A 24,310-nucleotide genomic window follows, 5' to 3' on the forward strand; every position below is an offset into this window, starting at 1 on the left:
ATACACACACACACACACACACACACACACACACTCGTACCTCTGGCCTGACAGGGTCCTCTATCCCAACAACAGTGATGGCCACCAGGTCGCTGAGGATGTTGTTCTCATCTTCCCAGCTGGGCTCGGGGTCGGCGGGAAAGTCACGGTACGCCACGCAGATGGTCCTCAGGCCGTCGCACGCCATGGGTTCAATCACCTTCTTCACCATCTCATCCTTGTCCCGTGGACGGAACATCCTCGGCTCACCCACCTCGTTCAGGATCCGGCTGCATCTGGAGGAGAGGGGGTGGGGGTGGGGGGGGGAGTTGGGGGGGTTAAACTCTCAGGCCCAGATGCAGTTCTTTGGTATTATAACTTTGGTATCATCATGCAAAATGTGACCCAGCACAGGAAGCCAGGCCAATTGTGGGAGATGGTGTTTGTGTTTCCTAGATTAATTAAGATTTCAATCAGAGATTTAAAATGGTACTGTATATTACATAATACGGATCAATAAATGTTTTTGTTTGAATCAGTAATTATTGAATCAAAAAAGTGCATTTTGATCTCCTGTAATCTCCACTCTCTCTCCTGTAAAGTCAAATGGCCTCATGGGGTTTCACCACAAATTTCAATTTCCGCCATTTTATACTGAAACTGATAGCTGACATTGTCCACCACATGTGGGGAAAAAAAAATATCCTGGACTTTAAAATAAGCCTAACCATTGTTAATGCATTGTAAAATGTTAAAATTGCATGATCTTCAATGGAAAATCAGCCCATTCTCAATCCCTAGAAAATGTGCTGTGCAGTTAAGTACAATATACTGTATACTCAAATACAATGCACTCATACACTGAAATATAATAAAAATTTTTACTATTTTACTGAATTCATTTTCAACAAGGACACATGACGTTATCATCATTATTACTCCTTCACTTTAATCACAAAAGCAGCGACTCACTTCTTGAGGACGATCTCGGAGGCTCCCTTGCTGTACATGCGGAAGCTCCCATCAGGCAGTTTGACGACGGTGCTCATGGACTTCCTGACAGAGTTGAAAGTGTAGACCTTGTAGAGCTTCTCCTCTGGGATCTGGTTCCTGATTGGCTGGTAATCCCGCTTCAGATCCAAGACCAATCCCAGCAGGCCGCACTCTGTCTTGTTGCCCACCTGCTTGGGCAGACCGCCCTCCTTATCTGGGGGCTGGATAGAGGCAGAGAGAGAGATTTTAGGTTAACTTTTTATTTTCATCCCGATATTTGCTGCAACCTATTTCCTCCAAGTTCAAGTACAGCTGAATCTTGACTTGTCATCTAAGTGTGGTTGTTTGACCATTATATGCTTTGGTAATGCAAATTATTTTAAGTTTGTTTTACCCTTCCTTTCCTTTAAAATCTATGTCTTCACGTTACTTTACTTTACTTACAAACATGTTTTTATTCCATATTCCATTATTGTGTTTTCTGATGTGGAGCAAAATCCTGGAGAGGAGACTCAAAAGTCCAGTTTAGCAGTTAAAGACTAAATGTACTGTTTCTTCTATACAGAGAAGAGGATGCGATCTATTCTATTCTATTCTATTCTATCCTATCCTGTTCTGGGAATGTGATTCTTTTCCTCAGCGCAGTGCAGCCAGTGTAAGGCTAGAAATAGCAGCTAGTGATAATTAACTAGCTAGCAGGTGAAAGGGTTGCTGTGTGTGGGAGGGTAGAAGATGAGATGGATGGAAGGAATTTGGATGCTTTTATTTCAGACAAGCAGCTCAACCCATTTCAAAATGTAGCTGGAAACGGCAACTATGTTTTCACCATAGATGCACATTAATAGATTAATTTTTCCCTTTTCGTTTATTTTAATCTGTCATCATGTTTGTTTTTCTACACTTGTTTCTTTTTGATGTTATGTTGATCCACAAAATGTCTTCCCTGTTCAGTAAATACCTCAGTATTGACATATTTATATGACTACATGGATGTGAATAGATACAGCAAATATAGATACAGCATTTGATGCAGTTCTTTACATAATATTACATCTATTGTGGTTCTAATTGGATGATTTGTACTGGACCAGGGAAATGTTATATGTAATGTCTTCCAGAGTTAGAGTGTGTTTATTATATGTGTGTGTGTGTGTGTATGTGCATGTGTGTATGTGTGAGTGTGGAGAGTACAGGTGCTATACATGTGCATTTGTGCACACACTTATGTGCACTCGTGTGTGTGTGTGTGTGTGTGTGTGTGTGTGTGTGTGTGTGTGTGTGTGTGTGTGTGTGTGTGTGTGTGTGTGCGTGCATGCGGATGCATGTGCATGTGGCCAGCTTGTGGAACACTCTCGGCGTTGCCATGGTAATACTGGGCAAAGCATACTTCGGAGGAGTGACACGTAGAAGAGAGGGTGCTCTCTGCCACTTGGGGATTCTCTCTCTTTCACTCTGATTCTCTCTCAGGATTCTCACTCATGTTGCTTCAAGTGTCTCCTAGTATCTTTCTGCGTTTCCCTTTTCATCTTCCCCTCTCCCTTTTTATCAGTGAATTATTTTTTAAATGTTCTTATTATTTCCTGAGCCTCACTCCATTTACCCATTCTCTGTTTCTAATATACATTGTCAATATGACAGAAAACTATCAGTCACAAATATGTATAATGAATATATTAGCATATAGTGTGACAATCCATCTTTCTTTGAAAACATCTATTTTCCATTTCAGCCACTGTCATAGAACAGATCTCATTAACATCATTATCCTAGTGAGACCATAATATGCAGTGAGCTGACAGCACACGTGCACACACACACGCACGCAAACACACAGAAACACACACACACACACACACACACACACACACACACACACACACACACACACACACACACACACACACACACACAGGCATTGACAATCATAGTGACACTGATGCTCATAAGTCTGGACACTTCTGAGAGAGTGCAATCCTTCCTGTCATTTTTCATAATCTGCCTCTTCACATAATCACACATTCTCAAGCTGATTTTCATCTTAGTTTGACAAAAGATATGTGGGTATAAATTTTCAGGTTCACTCTTAGGTATCGCCAGTCTCAGTGCAAGACACCATTGCTTGTCAAGTGAGAATAACCATTGTTTTGGGTAATGCGGATTTTCATTACTGTGAAATTGTGTCAACAACAGCAAGCAAGTGACATGCATGCTGTCGTCTTATACAGTTTTATAAAACACTGTCCTATTTGATTGTAGAACATGTTGCATTTGGTTCATTGGGATCCCTATTAGCTGGCACTGAGGCGACGACTCGTCTTCCTGGGGTCTTGCTATACAGTACCTTCAGTATGCTTGACACCTACACTGACAGCTAAAGAACAGCCTGTCAACCACACACACACACACACACACACACGCACACACAGCATGTCAAAAGCACACCGAACACAATGTTTGACTTGCTGCTAAGCAGACACCTTCAGTCTGTGCTATTTGCCCTAAAATAGACTGACTGCAGGCTTGCTGTTCTGCTTCTGAACAAGCCTCCAACCTAGATTAGATTTAAAAGGATAGCTTGACACTTTGACGTTTTGAATTTTACTTTGTTGTTGTTTTCTTCACTCAGCACTTGCCACAGTTTGTGGAGAAAGATTCTGTATCGGCAGTGCAGTTAATCAAATTAATGGCTTGTTGGCATTGGTACTGTAACATTCTTAAGCCAGTGAGGGCTCTTGTCCACATGCTAACGAGGTTTTGAAGCGGAATGCTAATAAACTGCTAATGAGACATTTTTAAAGTAGCTGAGGCACAAATGTTAAAACATCTTTCTCTGCAGTAAACATGAAAATATGACTAAAAATGGATTGAGGTTCCTTTTGCTTACTCTGAAGAAATGTTTTTATCTGATATAGAGTTGGCTAAGAATGCGTAAATTCGGCATATAAGACACGAGATGTGAGGAGAAATCACAAATACAATGATCTATCTAATTGTCTATGTTGGAAAATGTGGCTGAAAATATTTTGAAAGTGATGTGTCTGCTTCTGAGGTTTACAAACCATATTTGTTTACATTTGTCTAAGGAATTATGAATACTGATTCATTTCCCCTCAGAAATATTTTCCTTCATCTTTCAGCTGTAGTTGAAATGGAGCTGCTGTGAGCCAGAGGTTCCAGTTGAGAAGGCTGGAGAAAGTCATCTAAAATCTCATTAATCATTAAAACCCAATCAGAGTGCTGGCCCGTGTTCACCTGGTAATTGGACATATCTGGTTAATGTTCAGCTGTGTGTCTCACAGCCGCAAACAGACAGGAGCATAAATACTTTATACCGTGTTTGTGGTAAATAACAGAATTAATCCCTTTTCTTAATGACCAATGATTACATTAGGAAGACATTGTCTGTCATTGGTTAATGAGGGGATGATACTAATGGTCTCATCTGCATTGTTTGTTAAGTATTTGGGAGAATAGGCTCCTAGCAACAGATAAACATCAGCAACAAATGTGAAAGAGTGGCTGAAAACAATACAGATGTAGAGTTCTGACTGGGTCATGTTTGAGTTTTGGACTTCATGTATTCTTTACTCTACACTTCTTTCACCTTCACCCATAGTTTGATTGCCAACCATACTAAAAATGTATAGTATATAATGATATATATGTATATAAATGTATTTAAAAAAAAACATAAAATGTATATAAGGCGCAGATGGAAAATTGGTCATGGTTAAAAAAAAATCAGTCCAGGCTTGTGCAGTTTCTTACACTGGCAATGAATTTGATTTAGGTCAGTGGAGAACATAAAGAGATGGAAACCAACCAGACCTGCCACACAAAGGCTAAAAATCTTCAATTCCATCCCTGACTAGGACAAAAAGAAGTGGTGGTGTTGTGTTTACATCACTATCAAGTCAGAGGAAGGTGGAGATGGAGGGGGGTGGGGGGGGACAAAGAGATATTATAGAGGAACATCAAGACAGACAGCCACGGCAAAAATAAAAGCAAAACAAGGGGGAGAAAAAGCTATGAATAAACAGAAAATGAACAAAAGCGAGATAGCAACACCGCTGCCTTTTATTCTATGAGATTCCCCTGAGGTCCAGTTTGACGTGGGCTCCTACGCATGAGGACAGGAGCTGGCATGGGATGCCCTAGGTTGGCATGGCTTGACTTGGGTTGGCACGGCTTGGCCTGGACGTGGCTGAAGACCAGCTGCCCTCTCCCTGGTCCTTGGGTGCTCCCGCAGGCAAGGACATATGCCAGAGGGAGAGCTGGCAACCTTACTTCCTATTCCACCTGGGGCTCTCCTTAATCCATCCCTCCCGTCCCTTCTATCCCTCTCCTCTCCATCTTCTCTCCATCTCTCCCCTTCTTCCTTTTTCTTTTCGCACTCACCCCATCACCCCTGTCCGTTGTCCTTCCTGCAGGTCAGGAGCCCCGTTCCTTCCTGTTTTTCCCTCTGTCTCTCCCTCTTTCTTTCCTTTCCCTCCTTCCCTCGCCGTCTCTCATTCTCTTCTTTCCCTGTCCACCTTTCCTCCCTCTAGATGCCTTTCTTCTTCCTCACTATCAGTTTCCCCAGTCCCTTTCACTGCCCTCCCCTCCGCCTCCCCTCCTCATTCCCTCACTGCATGTAGGAGTGGATGATATCCTACCACTCCACATGACTGTACCAGCCAACTGGGCTAAAGCCTGGAGGCGTGCTAGAGGACAGTGATACAGTCTTCCAGTCCAAGATGAGGACACTTGTGACACGAGCGTGGTTTCCTTCTCTACTCCCTTTTCTATCTACTTTCCATCCCTCTTTTCTCTGCTCCCCTCTCTCGTTTCTTCTCTCCTCTTTCTCCCTCTCTCCAGTTTCTTTCTGCTCCCCTCTCTTCCTTTTTCTCTCCTCTCCCCCTTTGTATTTTCTCTATAGGCTCCACTCTAGTAAAGCAACGTAGCTTTCTCATAATGGCCCCTTACTTGTCCTTCTGCTGCTGACATTTGATTTTTCCAATACTAATAGAAAGACAAGAGATAAACCTCAAATCCAAATTCAAACCAAAGCCCAGGTCATGTCTGTTTCTTGGTCTCTGAAACCATTTGCTTGATTTCTCTTCCAGCAAACAGAAAGTTACTCTGTACCATTTCTGATTTAAGAGTGTGCATGTAACACCCTCTTTTCCTTTTCATTTTCCACACCCACAGACACAAGCAAAAGAGAGCGTGTCAATTCCGAAAATAATGAACATCATTTCCTTTGTACTTAACTACCACTTATCCCTGATTCCTCTGTTCAAATTCTAGTTACATTCTGATACTGGTTTCCCAAGTCTATTAGAAACATGATTACTGAAGCATGACAAAATCCATCATGTCATGAGTGAGGGAAACACAGGGACCCGCTTTAGCTTCGCGCCTCTGCAACATCAAAACACTGTCATTGCAATGTGATGACGACTTTTCTTTCACTGCCATCTCAGCAGCACTGTCAAGTCCGTAAGCAGGTGCTGGACACAGAAAAATAGCCATGAAATAGAGAGCAAAGAGAAGAGAAGAGAAGAGAAGAGCAGAGCAGAACAGAACATAAGAGAGCGGTATGTTTTGATCTGCAGAGGATTTCTCTGTGTCTCTCTCCCTCTCAGTGACACTGGGTGCTTCTAGCTACAGACGTCCAAGACACTCTCGTCTCTCTTCTGACTTTGTGCAAACAAGCACACAGCATCCAGATGACAAAAGCACAGCGAGCCAAAGCAATTATGTAAAGATCTCACTTGCTACTGAACACAAGCTAGGCAGTTCATTATAATTACAAAACAAAAACTGCTCACTGTAGAGGGATAAATGGATTGTTCCATACTTTCCATGTGCTGAATTCTCAGTTTTTCTATTTTCTATATTTAAGCATCATACCGTTAGATGGATATTGTGTCTATTCATTTACCACATAGTGATCTAATTGCCATCGCCAAGCCATCACCTCACATCTGTGCATGTGCAGGTGTGTGTGTTTGTGTGTGTGTGTGTGTGTGTGTGTGTGTGTGTTATCTACCTCTCCTGTCTCTGACCGGAGTAATGACCCAAGCAGGTGGTTGAAGCGACATGAGACTGAGCTCCCAGGACACTCACACTGCCATGCTAAACACACACCACTGTGTTGCGAGAACATACACCTGCGATCTGAATACCTGCTTCCCCTCCTACAGTGTCGGAATGCCTGATATAACAGATGTGGGTGTGTGTGTGTGTGTGTGTGTGTGTGTGTGATGTTTGCATGCACGTGTGTGTGTGTGTGTGCATCCTTGTGGGTTTCACACTGGTGGAGGATTGTGTTTGTGTGTGTGTGTGCTTGTGTATTTGTGTGTGCGTGTTTGTACGCCTGTGTGCCTATCTGTTCAGAATATATGAATAGCTGTATGTTTGTGCGCACATGTATAATTCTATAGGCATGTGCATGTATGTGTGTATACTATATGTGTGCACAGTGTAAATGTGTGTGAATTTCCCCCCTGAGGATGAGGCGTCTTCACTTTACAGCCTGCATGTGCTGACAGAAGAAGCAGAGCTATACCAGTCGCTGTATTATGGAGCCAGAGAGGCAGTGGGGGGACTGATATGGGTATCAAAGCCTGCCTCTTTGCCTTTGTGCCTTTGTGTGGTGGCCATCAAAGACTTCCATAGCCATGCTGGCATCCCACAGGATTGGCCTCTTATATAAGAACACACCAGCCAGTATACTGCGGGGCTGGAGTGGCTCTGAGGGAATGGGGGCGGCCGGGAGGGAGGGATAAACTGAATACTCCTCAAAACGTGCTTTCTCTGTTCCTTCATTCCTTCTTTCCTTCCTTCCTTCCTTCCTTCCTTCCCTGCATTCCAATCTAAAGCCAATCAGTTCTATCTCTCTATCTGCCTGCTAGTCTGTCCATGTATTATGTATGTATGTATGTATGTATTGTTCCATACTTTCCATGTCCATCCATCCATCCATCCATGCATATGGATGGATGGATGGATGGATGGATGGAATGTAAGTGGATAGGTGGCCAGCTAAGTAGGTAGCTAGGTAGGTAGGTAAATAGGTAGGAAGGTACTGTAATAGACGGTAAGTAGGTAGGCCCATCTTAATTCAAGTTAAACTTCTACTGGCCTGCCTACTTTGGTGCATGAGGTAACCTCTTTTATGAATGAAAAGATTAAAAAAAGGGACTAAATGTGCCATTTAATCCACCAGCAAAGTCTAAGCTGCAGTCTGACGGTGCTAGATTCTGTCAAGCTCAGCAGCTATGAGGTACAATAGTCTGATGTAATGCAGCACAGCATTCCTCCAGGTTTTAGAAGAGGGATAACATCTTGTTAATGTAGCACGTCTGGGAAGGGAAATGCTGTGGGGAAAGAGAACTAGAGGCAGGCTCATAGTTCAACCACAGAAACAATTTACAATGTCCGTCTAGTTTCACCAAAGTGAAAATGGAAATATCAGCCAGATTTAATAAGGTAAAGGAGATACTTCATCTTTGCATTACAGTATTTCCTCTACAGCTTTGGTTGAAGTGTGGTTGAAATTTTCACCTCTTGATCACATGCTGTAGCACTCATTCTTGGAATCCACTGGTCAAAATCACACACTTACAGGGTGATTGTTTGGGCAGGTGGAGGTATGATGGAGCAAAATTGTGAAAATACCGTGAGCAAATCAAAGGACCACAACTGTATACTGATTACAGTTACAGACTGCAATGTGTGTGATGATGGTCCTGCTATAGATACACAGGGAAAGGAGGGGTTAAATAATAAACACCATTCTTCCCATCCACACCGCGTTGTTTTACACTGTTGGTGAATCAAATCTAAAAACAATTTGGTATTTTTCTTACAGTCATGATGCTGGCTATATAAAGTTGTACATATTTGGATATCTGCACTGTCAACAGACATGAAAACATGAAAATGTGAAGAATAAACAACTTTGTAATACTGAACCGATGAGAAGTGAAATCTGGGTAAGCACGAAGCTGTAGCACTCCATCTTGGAAACCCGGTGACAAACACTCTGTTTGCACTCGGACTGTGATTCGTGCCTCGAGGGGCCGGAAGTGAAATCTGTGGGATCCTGTTCTATCGCAGATGTCCTGCCTGCACAACTCATTCCCTATGCATGTTCCATAAGGACATTTGTCAGTTGGTCAACCATCAATGAATAGACCCTACATGGGTTTACTAGGGTAGTGACAGACAGACAGACACGCAGATGGTCTGTGTGTGTGTGCATGCAGGTGTATATGCATGATCATGCCAGGAAAAGGATTACTCCAGCATGTCGCTCCGACAGTTTGAAGACATCCTGATCTTGGCCATCTTTATACTTAGAATATTTTTGCCAAGTATTTTTATTACGGAACTAAAATTAACTCCACAATATTACAGGGACATACCACTGGCCTGAAGGCATACTGTGCACACAGGTGTAAACAGATCATGGTACAGTATGTGTGTATGTTTGAGTGTGTGTTTGTGTGAGTGTGAGAAAGTGTGTCTGTCTGTCTTTCTTTCTTTCTTTCTTTCTTTCTTTCTTTCTTTCTTTCTTTCTTTCTTTCTATCCATCTATCTAGCTTTCTATACCTGACGTGCATTTCTTATTGCATGCAGGTGTAATTGGCTTAGAGAAAATCTCATTTCCCTGTATTCACTGTAAACAACAGACCATCTCCAGCACTCAGACAGATTGGATTCAATTACAGTCTGCTACGCTCTGAATATCAGATAAGACAAAATTACACAACCATTCTCAAGGTGACGAGTAGAGTGAGTGCTTGATGAATCTAAAGCAGCAGCCAAGGACACTGACTGCCTACTGTGCCAAGATGTGTAGGCAATGCAGAACTTTCAGTCTCTGGCTGTTTCAGGACTGCTCACATCATATGGTTTTACCGTTCACACAGAGGGGGCTGACAACTAAGTAGCTCACCACAGATATTTAAGTCTTAACTAAATAGGCTTTAGCTTAAAAGAAAATATCAGTCTTAAATACTGTAATATGGGTTCACTGAGGGTGCCAAGTGTCACTATTAAAATAGGGAAGGTGTTTATGAGAACCCTCACATTTCATATGAGAGATTATAACACTTGGTGAGCATAAAGGTTATCAAAATTTTCAATATTCGATACCATTTTCGAATAACAATTTTTCACTCTTTAAAATAGTTTCAAGGTAATTTGAGGCAGTGAAAAAGAACAATACAGAATATAAATGAAAGGCAGAAGCAGAAAGTTACAAGTGCAACAAAACTGCTATCAGTTCTGTATTCTTCTTTAAAATCACTGTCAGTGAGGAAATAGCTCACTCCACTCTACAGATCAGAGCACTGAAGACTGGTCACTGCGTGTCTGTGTATGCATCAATATCCATTAGTGTATGTTGCACAGTTTTTAATTTCTTTGCAATTACAAGATTCCTCGAAAGCAACACTAGCGTATCAGTGTGGTCTTCTGTAAGGCTGGACCATCTGCTGGTGTGGAGGCTCCGCTGCACACGCCATCATGCCTGAGAAAATTATTCAACGTGATGCTGAAGACGCACAGAGAATGTGAGAGGAAAGAGCGAGCGAGAGGTGAGAGGCGGGGCTGCTCCATGTGGACTGGCTGTGTGTGTGAGCGTGTGTGTGTGTGTCTCCCCTTCTGTGTGTGTGTGTGTGTGTGTCTGTGTGTGTCTGAGGATACTGCCGAATACAGGCTTCTGTTTCCTTTCTTTTCTGCCCGCCCTTCATTTCAGCAAGTCAACTTGTGGCCCCTTTTTGTGCAAAATAGCGAGGCTGATATCGAATGTATGGCACACTGAATACTGATATTCTGTTCTTTCGTTTCTACAATGGCTATAGGTGGCAAATATCTTACCAGGATCTTGGTAGTATATGCGCTGTTGATGGAGATAGAATTGACCAGTAAGTCCAGTGATTTGGGTGGCAGAGCTCCGGGGTCTGGGATTTCTTTGTAGTGGACATCTCCTACGTAACACTGCACAGCCGTCATGCGGTTGGTGGTTAGCGTGCCGGTCTTGTCGGAGCAGATGGCGGTGGCGTTGCCCATCGTTTCACATGCGTCCAGGTGACGCACCAGGTTGTTGTCTTTCATCATTTTCTATTGGCAGGAAACAGTATGTTGATCATGAAATTGTGCAATATTTGAAAATGCTTTAAAATATTTGAACTACTGGAAGTATGCTTGAATTAACTTATCAGACATTTGTAGCGCTTCATTTTCAGTGTCAATACTGAAAATACAGAAAGAGTAATTTCCGCACTCAAAAAATATGTTAAAATTCTTATTTAACGCGCAGTAGCAGACAAAGAATTACCTCTACATGCAAGGTTCAGAAGTCTGCAGAAGTATAGTGCAATTGAAATACATAAATAAACTCCAGGACATTTTTGCCAGCCTTCAAAAAAGCAAAAATGTATCTTATCAGCAGCGATTAAGGTTAGGTTTTAGGACATATGGTAGTAAAGGTTAGAGAATGGATGTAAGTGAATGGAAGTGTGTGTCCTCACCTTGACGGAGTAGGCCAGGGAGATGGTGACAGCCAGCGGCAGCCCCTCGGGCACAGCCACCACCAACACAGTCACACCGATGATGAAGAACTTGACAAAGTACTGGATGTAGACAGGTGTACACTCTGGCAACCAAGGGAGCTTCTGCAGCACAAAGTTGTCAATGGCAAAGTACAGGACCAGGATGATGACTGTGATGGCCGACATGAGCAGACCTGGAAAACACACACAGGTACCCGAGGTCTTAGCTCAGCGGTATAACAACATGTAATGAGAGGGCGAGCTGGATTTGAAAAAATGCTGTCACTGACAACTGTCAAGGCTGATCAGACATGAAAGAGGTGACAAAATGAATGTTATTAAATTGGCAGGGGGAGAAAATCAAGAGATTGACAGGCATTGTACTAGTTTTTGTGCTGGTATACAGTGAAGGAAGAGAGAGAAATGAATAGATGTGACAGCATGATAAGAGTCAGGGTTTAAACAAAATGCAAATGTTTGTATAATACATGGTATTCTTGTTAACTGGTTTGGTAATCAAGCCTTCTCTCTCAAACCCACGCAGAAAAGAAGATCAAGATGTTTTTCATTAGGTTTTTCAAAGGAAGGGACATTTTTCAGTATCTTAATTGAGGTAAGTGCCACTAGCTTGGTCTTAAAGTAGCCGATTAGAGTTGACAGCTAAACTGTTTTAAAGACGTTCTCTCATAGCAAATAGCGTGCACTCAAAAAACAAGCAAGTTTTCTGATTACTGACAAAAAAAATACATGACTATACTTGACAAACAAATGACATGCTATCCGCTAAAACATGAAGGAACTGCTTAGCAATTTGAGTAAGTTAAAGTTAACCTTAAGTGGAGCATTCCCCAAAATGGTTAAATACTACAAGTTTTCCCAACTGCTTTGGCTCATTAGATTTGTCTATATATTTCCATATGATCCAAATAAAAAAAAACAACAACATTTCATTTATTTTTTTTGTTGTATTTTTACCTATGAGTTTGGAGAAGGGGGAATCAACCATGTAAAACTAAAGGATTCGTCTTATTTGTCGAAATGACATTTTTTTTTTCAAGGAATTTACTTTTGAATCAGGCCTCACTGCATGGGAAATGGAGTGTGTGAGCTAGAGTCGAGCTCAGCATGTACAGACAGGCTCCCAGGCTAAAGAGTCACCGGCCAGAACTGAATAAAATCCAAACATCTTCTGCTAGACCGGCAGGAGCGGCATATGATTTTACAGAGCTGCCTGTAAGCTAATTTATAATCCGTCCACAGTATTTCATTGTTCTGACACCATGTCCTCATTCTATCACTCAGGTCGACACTGTGATGTAATAGCACACTGTAAAAATGAGGGATTCTTGAAGGGATTTTTGAAGAATCAGAACTCTTCAACTCCTCACAAAGAAAAAATGCTCCTTGGCAATGGGGCTCTTTGAAGCTGAACAGCTGTTACGAAATATTTTGAAGAACCTAGGTTATTCTACTTTTAATCATCCTAATGTGTCCAGACTGTTCCAGAATGTTTTGTGTATTTGCATATTTTAATATTTCGGTTATGTAATTTTCACGGCTATTGCACACATTTTTTTCAAGAGTAATCCTACTACATTGCTGTTGGGAGGGCACCAACACTGTGGGCGTATTGGCATCTGGGCATCTGTTACTGTAAAGGCATGCTTGTGTAGACGTTGCAAGTGTACTAAATTATAAATTATGTTATTATTAAGTTCTTTAATCAACCCTACAGGGCAGGTCATTAAACATAAAAAAAAGTATTCTTCAGATAACCTGCACGAGTTATCCAGTTTCAATTGGAAAATGCCTAAAGCGTCATCCAGGCACTTTTATAGTTTTTGTAACTGCTTTGATTGCTTTGATGGGTCTTATCAGAGTGCTGCCTTGCTTTGATGGACAGAATGATGGTTCAGTACTTTAGAGTGATGGGCCTATCTGTGTGCTATTCGCTGTATACCTGCTTTGCCAATCTGGACAGCCAGCTTGGTCAACTTCCCTTGTAGCACGGACTTCTCTTTCTTGGAAACGTTCACCTTCTTCTTCTCCTTCTCCTCGGTTTCTCCGCCTTCAGCACTCTTCAGAGGCTGCATCTCCATAGCGGCTGCTCCATCCTGTTTCTTCACTGTAAACACCACAAGATACAGACGGCAGCAGCGTTAGAAACGGGGGTTGGACCGAGGGAGCGAGGAGGAACAGGGAGTCAAGCTTTAACACCCAAGGGTTAGATTGGCTCCAGGGCCAAAGGTGGGACTGAGAACCAAGCAGAGACGACACCAAGATGTCCCATGACAAGATGGGAACTAAGTTATAAAGCTTTCACATACCACAATGAGGGTTATCCACTGTTTCTTATTAGTGTCTCTCTGTGCATTTTTTCTTGGTAAGATCAAGGGGGCTCTGAAACAGCTTACTGTATAGAATATGAATTCCTCAAGGATGGATGATAGGTCTTCTTTTTCTGCAGTAAGGGAAATGCTGCTTGTTATAATGCTTATCCTTTTACCACAAACAAATGCATAATGAAGTCATGAATCATTCAATGGTCCTACACCCAAGATGCAGGCTAGGTCCAAGTCCGTTGAGCTTTTGCATCTAACCACTGCAGAAGTCCCAACTTTTACACTGGCAATACTCTGAACCAATCGAATCCAATTGTCAACTATATAAACAACCTTAATATTGGTGACAGCTCACATCTAGCAATGATAATGACATGAAACTAGTCATTGGAAATCCCAAATATAGCATACAATATAGTATATGAATCTAATCATACTGAACCAAACCATCTCATTGAGTAGGCTGCAACACAGATTGTTACATGCTTTTACATAACTGCCTTTGTCCAGAACAAATAAAGAAATTAAATAATTTAAATCTACCAAAAATGTTTTGTTAATGATCATTTTCAAATACAGACAAATACATAGTGTTACATGTATATTACATACATGTAATGGCTCTTCATATTCTGAGGAGGTGAATTGATATTTTATCTATAGAGGGAAGTCTTTTTTTAAGTGTATGTGATGAAGAAAAGGTTCCATATCTGCAAGGTCTTCTCTAAAGAATATTGTACAAGCTGTAAAACCAGTCTTCAATTACCCCTCACACAAAAACACACGCACACGCACACACACACACACACACACACACACGCACGCACGCACACACACACACACACACACGCACACGCACACCCACTGCAGCACTTTAAGACAGTGCTGCCATGTTGACGCAACCCATTATCAAGCATCTTTTCAGCCCAGTTTCATAACAACAATGAAGCACGTGTTTGCTGTTCATGAAAAACCTTTTAATGTTGAACACCACTTTTCACTAGTGTTGTGCTCTCTGGCTGCTGTGTTTTGTTTTTCCACCCCCATGCCACAGAGCAGAGTCTGTATCCTCTCTGCCATGGGCTGCAGAAATGTATCCAACTGTACTCAGTAGGAAAGCAAGATCACACACTTATATATTCAATACATGCTTCTGACAAATGTCCATCATCTGAAAGTTGCATTTTGTTCTATACTACAGTAGTAGCCATGACTATACTAGTCACAAGTGAACCATTTACATAGTTTATTGGTTAATAAATAATAATCCAATCCTGTAGGTGTGAGAAGTCTTCATGCATTTTGCCTCCAGTGACTTTGGTGAACGCAAGCTGAGCTGCTGAGTGTCGGATTCATCAACACACCAAAATGTTAATCCCATTACTTAAGATATGACTTAAAGGGATACTATGACTTTTTCAGTTTGGGTTCATTTCATTTCATCATGCACTTGTCTTATAGTGGGAAAATGATTTAATATCAATGCTTTCACTTGTTCGATCTGTTGTTTTTTTTTTTAGAAATGTCTATCTACTCTGGCCCCTTTATGTGACAAGTGCCTGGTGGCAAAGTAAGAGACCACCTTCAAAAATGTCACAGTATCCCTTTAATCCAAAACCAATTTATGTAACCGGGACATTGTTCATGAAACAGTGGGAGGGGGAAGCCAGAGAGAGGTTTATAACTGAGGGACAGTAAAAAGCAGGACACATTTGGGTGAGTGCAGTGGAAGGGGGCAGCCTTAGTGAGGCTGATAGCTGAGGGACAGGTTGACGTTCAATCAGAGAGAACAACACAAATCAACAACACAACAAAAATAACAACAACAGCACAAACATCAGGGACAACACCTCAGAGACAGACAGTGTGATCGGACTGGAGGAGAGGGAGTTTCTAACCTAATATGACTGCAGGTCAGACCTGGGTCAAATAGTACCTCTGATTCCTCTCAACTTAGCTGGGATTGACTTACAGTTAGTGGTAACGATCTTTAGCAAGACAATGCAGAAGTATTAAGAATGTAAAATGCTATGCAGGTTTATATAAATGAAGTACTGGAGGGTTTCCATCTGCATTTGACCCAAGGCTTCCGGTGCACACCATAGAGGGGAAGAGACGAGGAAAGGAAGAAGGAGGAGGAAGAGGAGGAGGAGGAAGAGGAAGAGAGGAGGCAGAGGAGGAGGAGGAGAGAGTGAGAGATATGGTTGGTTACCTTTAATCTGGTTGCTCTCCATATTGCCATCCTGCATTTTACCTATTATGGAGACATACAAGACAATAACAACAAAAATAACCAAGGCAGACAAGTCAACAAACAATCAACACAGAAACAGTACACACAGTGAAAACCAAAAATCAAAAACGGGAAGACAGGAAAATGACCTTTAATACAACATCTCTGTGACAATCACATAGAGAGGCTTGTGGTGTGGTGATATGTTAGTGATGTAATGTAGCTACCACTACTGGTAAGGTGGTAATGCAACAAAGTGTAACTGAAATCCATTGTAACCCTAATCAGAGACAAACAGCGTGCAGATTGTCTTTTTTGTGGTTGTAGGAAAATAGCTTTTCATAGAATTTATCTAATTGTTCAAGTGAATGTTCTGTTAATTCAGAAATGCTTGATGGGCCTTTCTGAAACAAAATGACTCCTGTATGTGACATCAAAAGGTGTCTTGGGTGTGATAGTATGTTAAGCTGACAATTAAACTGCAGTCTCTGGTAGACTTTTCTTGTTTCTAAATGTTATTTTTAGTGACATACACTATGAGCACAGGTAATTCCACACACATTATCAACAATACAAGTCAAACCATCAAGATATAAAATGAGATATCAAGACAAAGATACAGCATCACGCAGTGAACACTGACAGTGAGAGAGAAAACACCACAAACACACACAGACACACACACACATACACACATGCAAAAGAGAAAAATTCAGAAAGCACATGCAAGAAGGGGAGTGGAGATTTGAACATTACACAGAGAGAGAGAGAGAGAGATAGAGAGAGATAGAGAGAGAGAAAGAGAGAGAGAGCCTGAGGGAAAAGCCTCCCACATGGTGAAGTTACATAAGAACAACTGGAGGAAAATCGAAATCTAAGTTCAGGAACAGAGAATTTATCATGCTGTTGGATCCTGCATACACATAAATTGTATTTCAGTTAAATGTGCGTTTCAATCCAACAAACTGATAGACCAATAGAGTTGACTTCTATATTATGCAATGTTTGCGAGCTGATGAAAAACTAAATGTAAGAGAATCAATTTATTATAGCGTACTTGCAAGTGTATAAATGACGTTTAGAAAATAAGACTTAAGAGATAGTATTTATTCCACCATTTACCTAGGAAACAATTATGGAGATATAATAACATTAGTAACATTATCTAGTAACTAGATCTAGTAACAATCCAAAAAAATCTACTCAAGTAGAGCTGTCATTGCTTTTCTTAGAGTCTCAGGCATTAAAGTTGAAGATGACAAATAGCTGTGTTCTGCCAAACCCAGCCCAAGACAGCACAAGGTCACCATTACAGTGCAAAACACTCCCATCCTGCTTTGAGTACAAATGCTTTGGGGCTGTTCTCCAAAGAGACAGAGATAAGAGCGAGCCCAGTGCACCGATGGATAAAGCTAATCTCTTTTACATCTCATCTAGCTAACACAGAAATGGAGTGTGGCATTTGCACCAAGTGATCCCAGAGGACACCCAGAAACAAGCTGGAAGATGGCCCTATGCTTTTGCCACCAATACTGAGCTACTGTCTGCTGTTGGAAATCTGTGGTGAAACCCAATTGCCACGGAAACTATGATCAGACACTTCTTCTACTGCAAAACCAGAAAAAAAAATCCCTACGGTACCATTAATGAAGCCCCACTTCAAATGTTCTACGACTTAGTTAGCCTCCACAAAATCTTCACTAATGAATATGAAAACAGTCAAACCACCTTTCACTACTTCTAAGCATCTTTAGAGACCTAATGAAGGATCTATGAGATTTTTCATTTCAAGCTGGACCATAAAATTCCTCACTCATTACACTTTTTCCTACAAAGTGATTCATGTGCATTGAAAGCGATACAAGGAAAAAGATAGGGGAAAAGAGGACAGGATGAAGAAATAAAGAAACAAAATCATTTCTACAACTTCGGTGGACATGCATTTAGAGGGAGAGTGAGAAAATGGGCATAAAAGAGTCCAACACAACTGGAAGAGAAGGCAGAAGGAAGGTGAACACCCATGGTAGGGGGCAATTAGAGGATGGAGAAGGTAGGAGGAATCAAAAGGCACAACAGAAAGAGGTCAGAGTTCAGAGTTGGTGTCAACCTACCATTAATTAGGCTGGCACTGCCAGGGGCATTAATGCCTGCAGCCCCATCCGTGGCTATAGTGGCGATGGGGTGAGTAGAGGGATGGGAGCGGTCTAGCCAGTAACAATGAGGGCCAAACATGAATGAACAAACACACACACACACACACACACACACACACACACATACACGTATGTGCGCAAGCATACACACGGGGTACAACAGTGAACAGAAATAACATGGTTATAGCACAGTTAAGAGATTCAGTTTATGTAGACTGTATGTCAAAGCTAGTGTGTGGTGTTATACTCATTTTGGATTATATTCATATGGTCTGCAACTAGTGTGATGTACTATGAGTGAGAGCTTTTAGAAAATGTTAATTTAACAAACAAGTGTAACATTGGACAGACATGAAACATAAAATATGAACATATCATATGGAAAATAAATCACAACACAACAAAATGGTATATGTGGTAGAAAGAAAGGGGGCCAGTTCCTTCCTCAAATGTGAAACCAGAGCTGGAAAGAAGCTTAAGCTACTGTAAACTAAATCAACTGAAACAAATACACTCCAATGTATGTACATCTTGCATGTGTAATAAAGTAAATGTACTCTATTGTATTCTATCTATGATATATTCTGGATCAACTGTATGGACTCTAGTTTTCCTCTACAGGTAATTAGAATTTCATTTCAACCATGTTATTCATGTCATGTCATTTAGCATCAGGAAATCATAATTCGAGCAGAACCAAAAAAAACCAAAACAGCATTTGCATAGCAAATCATCTAAAGGTAGACTCCAATGCGATGAAACCAAAAATTACAGGGTAAAAAATATTAGCCAGGAGAATACACATGTGCCAACTAATTATAAGATGGTGCTAATTAATTTAACTAACCTACTGTAAATGAGTGGATGCACAAGACAAGATTTTGATTTAGCCCTAATATTTTGAGAGACAGAATGCTATTATCTACTTATGTAACTTATCTAACAGGCTTCCTTAGAGCCTTATAATGTTGAAAATTAGACATTTTCACATTTGTAGTTATAGTTACGTAAAGTAATGCACCCTAATTCCGTATGATATTCCACAAATCCAGTGAAACAGGGAGCAGGGATTTTTTTCTGCTGTAGTGACATTTTCATTTTCAGAGTTTCAACGTTTTTCTTATTTAACCCCTGCCAAAACCTTAACCTAACCTTAACCAAACTGTTTTAATTGCCTAACGTTACCCAAAGTTTTAGTTGCCTAAACCTAAAATTGTCAGTCAAGACAATTTGGAAACAATATTAGCACAAATGTAGGTGAGTCTATCTTTGATCACTGATGGTATTTCCTACCATTGCAACAATGATAATAATCATTTTGACAAAGTGTATTCAGATTGTCAACAGACTTCTTCCTTGGGCCCAGATTATGCGTTCATTTGTTTGTTCATCCTTGTGTTGCGTAATATCTCAGATACCACTGATCAGATTTTGATGAAACTTTGGGAAATGATAAATCTCGCCACTGCATTCCAGCATGATCAAAATTACCCTGAGTGGCCTAAGGGGAGGCACTACAATTACAGGTCAAAACAAGGTGATAGATCTGTTAGTGGTTGGCCCAGAGGGGGACTACATCATTTGTAGGAGATATGTTGCCTTGTGTAATGTGACATTAGATCCAATCATCTCACATGGCAACAAAATAAAAAAAAAGAATCACAAAAGAATCAAAAGAGAATTCTATTTTAAAGCCAATGGAATGAGTAATACTAATAATGAAAAAAATAGTATTATGAGTATTTATGTACATCCTGTCCAGTCCTGGCTGGCCCTGAAGTTCAAACCTAATGGCTATCATCTATTGAAGACATGAACTTAAGCAGCTAATTCAGTACATTAGGCAACTGGAAGAGACAGTACTGAAACAAAATACTTCAAAGCATAGATTTCCTCTCAATAAATAATAGTTCGAGTTTAACACCCCATCTCTCTCTCTGGGTCTTATCTTACAAAAGGCGACAGTTTCTCTTCATTGCTAATGCTACTGCTGGCACATGTGCTGTACATTTGCGAGGCTGCCGGTCTTCAACGTCTCACTGTTCTGTATTAAAGCGCCGGTCTATCTTTCTTAATGGCATTCAACAATTCTAAGAAACAGGACTGGCGTTGAATGCTAGTGAGTTAGTTTGATGAGTGCAGAGCCTGTGAAAAGGGGAGAGGATTATCACTTAAAAAGATGCGGTGTTGTGATGATGAGGCATCTCTTTTTAAGTGAGGAGTTAGGCTGGGGCAAGGGTTTAGGGGTTTTAAGGGTTGGGTGCGTGGGTACTAGGGAAGTGGGGAGCCACGGTGGTTTATTAAGGGGGTCATTAGGGGTGAAAGGTCATCGGGCCAAGTACCACTTCCGGGTTAGGTTTTTGGGGTCAGAGAAAGGTGATACTCTACCTGCATTCTGGTGTCCGTCCTCCACTGCCCCTCCTGTGAGGCGGTTTTGGGACGATAAGAGAGCAAGGACAATAATGCACCTGAACCCACAGAACCTGGATACTGCAGCTCACAACTGCACCACCAATACTCATTTCATATAGTATTTCTAGGCATTCAGCAAAGACTCTTGTCCACAGAAGTTTATTGTCAGTGACTTAATATACAAATCTACAAAAGGTACATACAATTTACATGAGTGTGCATACATGTTGAACAAGTGAACATTTGTTTATTGGTGAGTTTGTTTGTTTTTAAGTCATCTGATAACAAGGAGAGTTAAACACCTATATTGTGCAATGGGCTTAGGCAGTTAGGTTAGTTAGAGTTTCAGCACATAAGGTAATGAAATAAAAACAGCTTTTCAGGAGAACATTGCTGGGCAACACAACTATAGAAAAATCTTGTCGGACGTGGTCTTAAAAAAAGAATAGTTAATGAAGGAATAAAACACAATGAAACACTCTTACAGTAACCACATGTAGAGACAGAAACACATACCTTTCTTTTCTTTCTTTTCCTCTTCCTCTGTTCCAGCCCCCAGCAGAGTGAAGATGATTCCAGTCTGAGAGTTGACCCCGACAGCCGTCACCAACATGCGCCCTGACCCCTCCATCACATGTGTGCCTGGGAGAGGGGAAGCAGAGCTTTAAAACAAGATATCACAACTAGATTATGAGCATTTTCTGTACTGGCTGAAAAAGCAATGGTCTTGTTTGTGTGTGTGTGTGTGTGTGTGTGTGTGTGTGTGTGCTCTTCCAATATGGAGTGTGTGCTACCATAACACTGCAAATGTACAGTAGTGGCCAACTTAAAAATTCCTCCTTATACATCAGTGCTGCGTCTGTCCTTATTTAGTAGAGTATTGGCTGTTGGGGCCTATTCTATTCTAAAGTATATATTGTAGGTGAAACATTTGTCCCTCAATCATCTGGTTGCCAGACCGGTCAGAGGTCCAGCCAGATGGATCCTTCTGAAATAGTGTTTAATGAAAGTTGACCTCAGCAGTGGACTCTGACCCTTCTATCACAAGAGTCTCTGGGAGAGGGAGGCAGAGCCTATAAGATACAGTTACATTACTGTGTGATTTTATATTGACTTTTATGACTTGACCTTTTTGGCCCCAATCCTTAAAAACAAAGCAATGCATACTCATCAGCCCTCAGCAAAATGGTGAAATTTGACACCAAATGGTGATTTTTCATTTTGCTACTCAGGCAATTTTCCCTTGATTATTTATTCTGTGTGTCAAGGTGACAAATATCCATTAGTTTACAGGACAAAATGTATTTGTGATAAAGATTGAAACATTACAATGGATTAACAGAATGCCTTTCCTTTCAAATTCATCTCATTTTCAGTTTATATTAAATTGTAAAGCTCATCGCTTTTTTTTTTATGTATAATTTATAAAGCTATTTTTTGACCTTGTTATGTTTATGATTTTCTTTAAGCAGAAAAACTATGAATCCAAGCAAGATGGTGATTCAGATAATGTCTGAACAGAATTGGCTTTTTTACACACGCACACACACGCACACACACACACACAAAGAACATTATTACAGTAACTCGTAGGATACTAAGCAGATAAGGATGGATATGAAGAGACTAATTATAGAAGGCGGCAAAAAAGCACAGCTAATTATCATCCATAGGAAAAAAACAGACAGAGATGAAATTAATCCACGTTTCTGCCATCTGTAATCATCTTCATATCTCTAAGAATCCTACAGCTGAGCAGACACTCAAGTGTCTCTGCTGCTATACAAGGTAAACCAATGAACAGGCAAGCTATTTTAGAGAACAACGGTTTCCAGGATGTCACATGGCTCCCTATTGATATTCAGATTATAATTAACAGCCTTTTGTCGTCCCTCTGAGGTAATGTCATGACAGTGTGACTTCAATAATAGATTTGATTTTACTATACCCACTATACCCACAGATTCGGCAAAGGGGCAGCAAGCCTGAGTGACTGATATGTAATGACAACAAAACCTCAAAACAAAGACAACTTTAAACATCTCTTTGAGGCTTTTGTAAATTGGCTATAGAGATTATATGGTTGTATCTCAAATAATTACAAAATGTCATGCTACAGTGTATCACATGCTGAAAAGAGTATGCAAGCAACAACCAATGTACATTGATATATCAAACCTTTCAATGTTTATTTGGTCCTGGAAGTGATGATGTACTTTACATAAACAATAGTATATAAAACATCTTAGGACTTTGTGTGACACTAGTTAATTTAAAATCAACAATCCAAGACAAATGGAACAAAAAGATAGTGAGCGCTAGCCTTGTAGAAACAAACAAATTCTCTTTGTCTACACATTTAATAATAAAAACATTTATTTTAAATTCTGGTCAGTGATGATTCGCTAGCTATCGACTAATGGGCTAGTTAGAGTTTCATTCATTTCAAAATGCTTTCCATTAAGAAAAAAATACCTGATGTTCATTGCTCAAGACATAAAAAATGCAGAAGATCATGTCCTCTACAATGTTACTATTTTGTAGTTACACAGCCCAACATAGTTAATCACTTCACAATGATACTCAGTGAGTATTATTGAAGTTAGTAACTATCTCAGCGAGTCCAGAGTAGCAGTCACATTTTTCAAATGGATATCTCATTTATCTCATTTACTCATTCATTCACTTGATTCAATCTTGGACACACATCCACTCCTTTCCCTTTTTGCTGCTTAATATAATAGATAACATTAACATTTTAATAAAATGAAGACAAGAAGTCCAAGATCCTCAGCCTCTAAATCCAACCCCGACCCCCTTTTTTTTTCCCTTTCTCCTTTTCACAATGACATAACAAAGGACAGCAAAGGGTGACAAATAACATACTGTGTATCTAAGTCTATCCTTTTTCTCTTGTCTTTCTCCAGTTCTATTAATAGGACAGGGAGAGAGCAACAACAGGCAACATACCAGACAGCAGCATGGGGTCCTTGTCTACAGCCTTCCTGACGTGGTCGGACTCTCCGGTCAGAGACGACTCATCAATCTTCAGGTCGTTGCCCTGGATCAACACTCCATCAGTAGGCAGCAGATCACCTGCAACAGCAGAAAAGACAAGTTCCATTTCTACCATTGTGGTAGAACTGCTATTTGCCATGGATTTTTTTACTTTCCTAGGACTGATAGATCTTGTTGCACACAAAGTACAGTAACTGATCAGACAACCCGAGATTAGGATATAGCCGTTGTTGCAGATGTAAGACGGTAGATAAAAGGATTTCCAGATTTGGTACCACTGCAGCATTCAGTTCTTTTTCTGAAAGTAAATCTTCACTTGCCTATTCTAACAGTGATAATTAAAAAAGGTGTCGGTTAATATTTGCCTATATTTAAAGGGATCATTATAAATAGCACAGAGGGAGAGGGCTTCTGAAAGGTGGAGACATCTCAAAGCTCATGTTTGAACCGTCTGAGTTCAAACCATACATGAATTCTGTTTCAGGATGTAGATTTTGTCTTTTGGAATTAAATAAGAAATTGGGCAAACTATGGCCTTCTGTCAGTGTTAATGTTAATGCAAACAACCAGCAATATAAACAAAAGTCACTTATATTTTCAGAAAAGCATATGATTATGTTTTCCCCTCTAAAA

General features: G+C 40.6%; 1 protein-coding gene across 1 annotated transcript in view; it reads right to left on the minus strand.

Moving 5' to 3' along the window:
* Positions 1-40: 40 nt before the first annotated feature.
* Positions 41-24,310, minus strand: part of LOC139664560 (plasma membrane calcium-transporting ATPase 2) — a gene marked incomplete at its 3' end in the record, with an annotated part of 48,394 nt that continues 24,124 nt past the window's right edge. The window contains exons 4-13 of the mRNA XM_071543414.1: positions 23,630-23,755; positions 21,176-21,301; positions 20,636-20,668; positions 18,206-18,298; positions 16,074-16,115; positions 13,480-13,644; positions 11,499-11,713; positions 10,846-11,088; positions 952-1,193; positions 41-275 (exon numbers count right to left, since the gene is read on the minus strand). Coding sequence (XP_071399515.1) covers positions 41-275; positions 952-1,193; positions 10,846-11,088; positions 11,499-11,713; positions 13,480-13,644; positions 16,074-16,115; positions 18,206-18,298; positions 20,636-20,668; positions 21,176-21,301; positions 23,630-23,755 — 1,520 coding nt within the window. The remainder of the gene's footprint in view (positions 276-951; positions 1,194-10,845; positions 11,089-11,498; positions 11,714-13,479; positions 13,645-16,073; positions 16,116-18,205; positions 18,299-20,635; positions 20,669-21,175; positions 21,302-23,629; positions 23,756-24,310) is intronic.

This window comes from Centroberyx affinis, unplaced genomic scaffold (assembly GCF_046629955.1).
Source record: "Centroberyx affinis isolate AG114_WGS23_722 - 3 ecotype Tasmania unplaced genomic scaffold, CSIRO-AGI_Caff_v1 ptg004315l_1, whole genome shotgun sequence".
NCBI lineage: Eukaryota > Metazoa > Chordata > Actinopteri > Beryciformes > Berycidae > Centroberyx > Centroberyx affinis.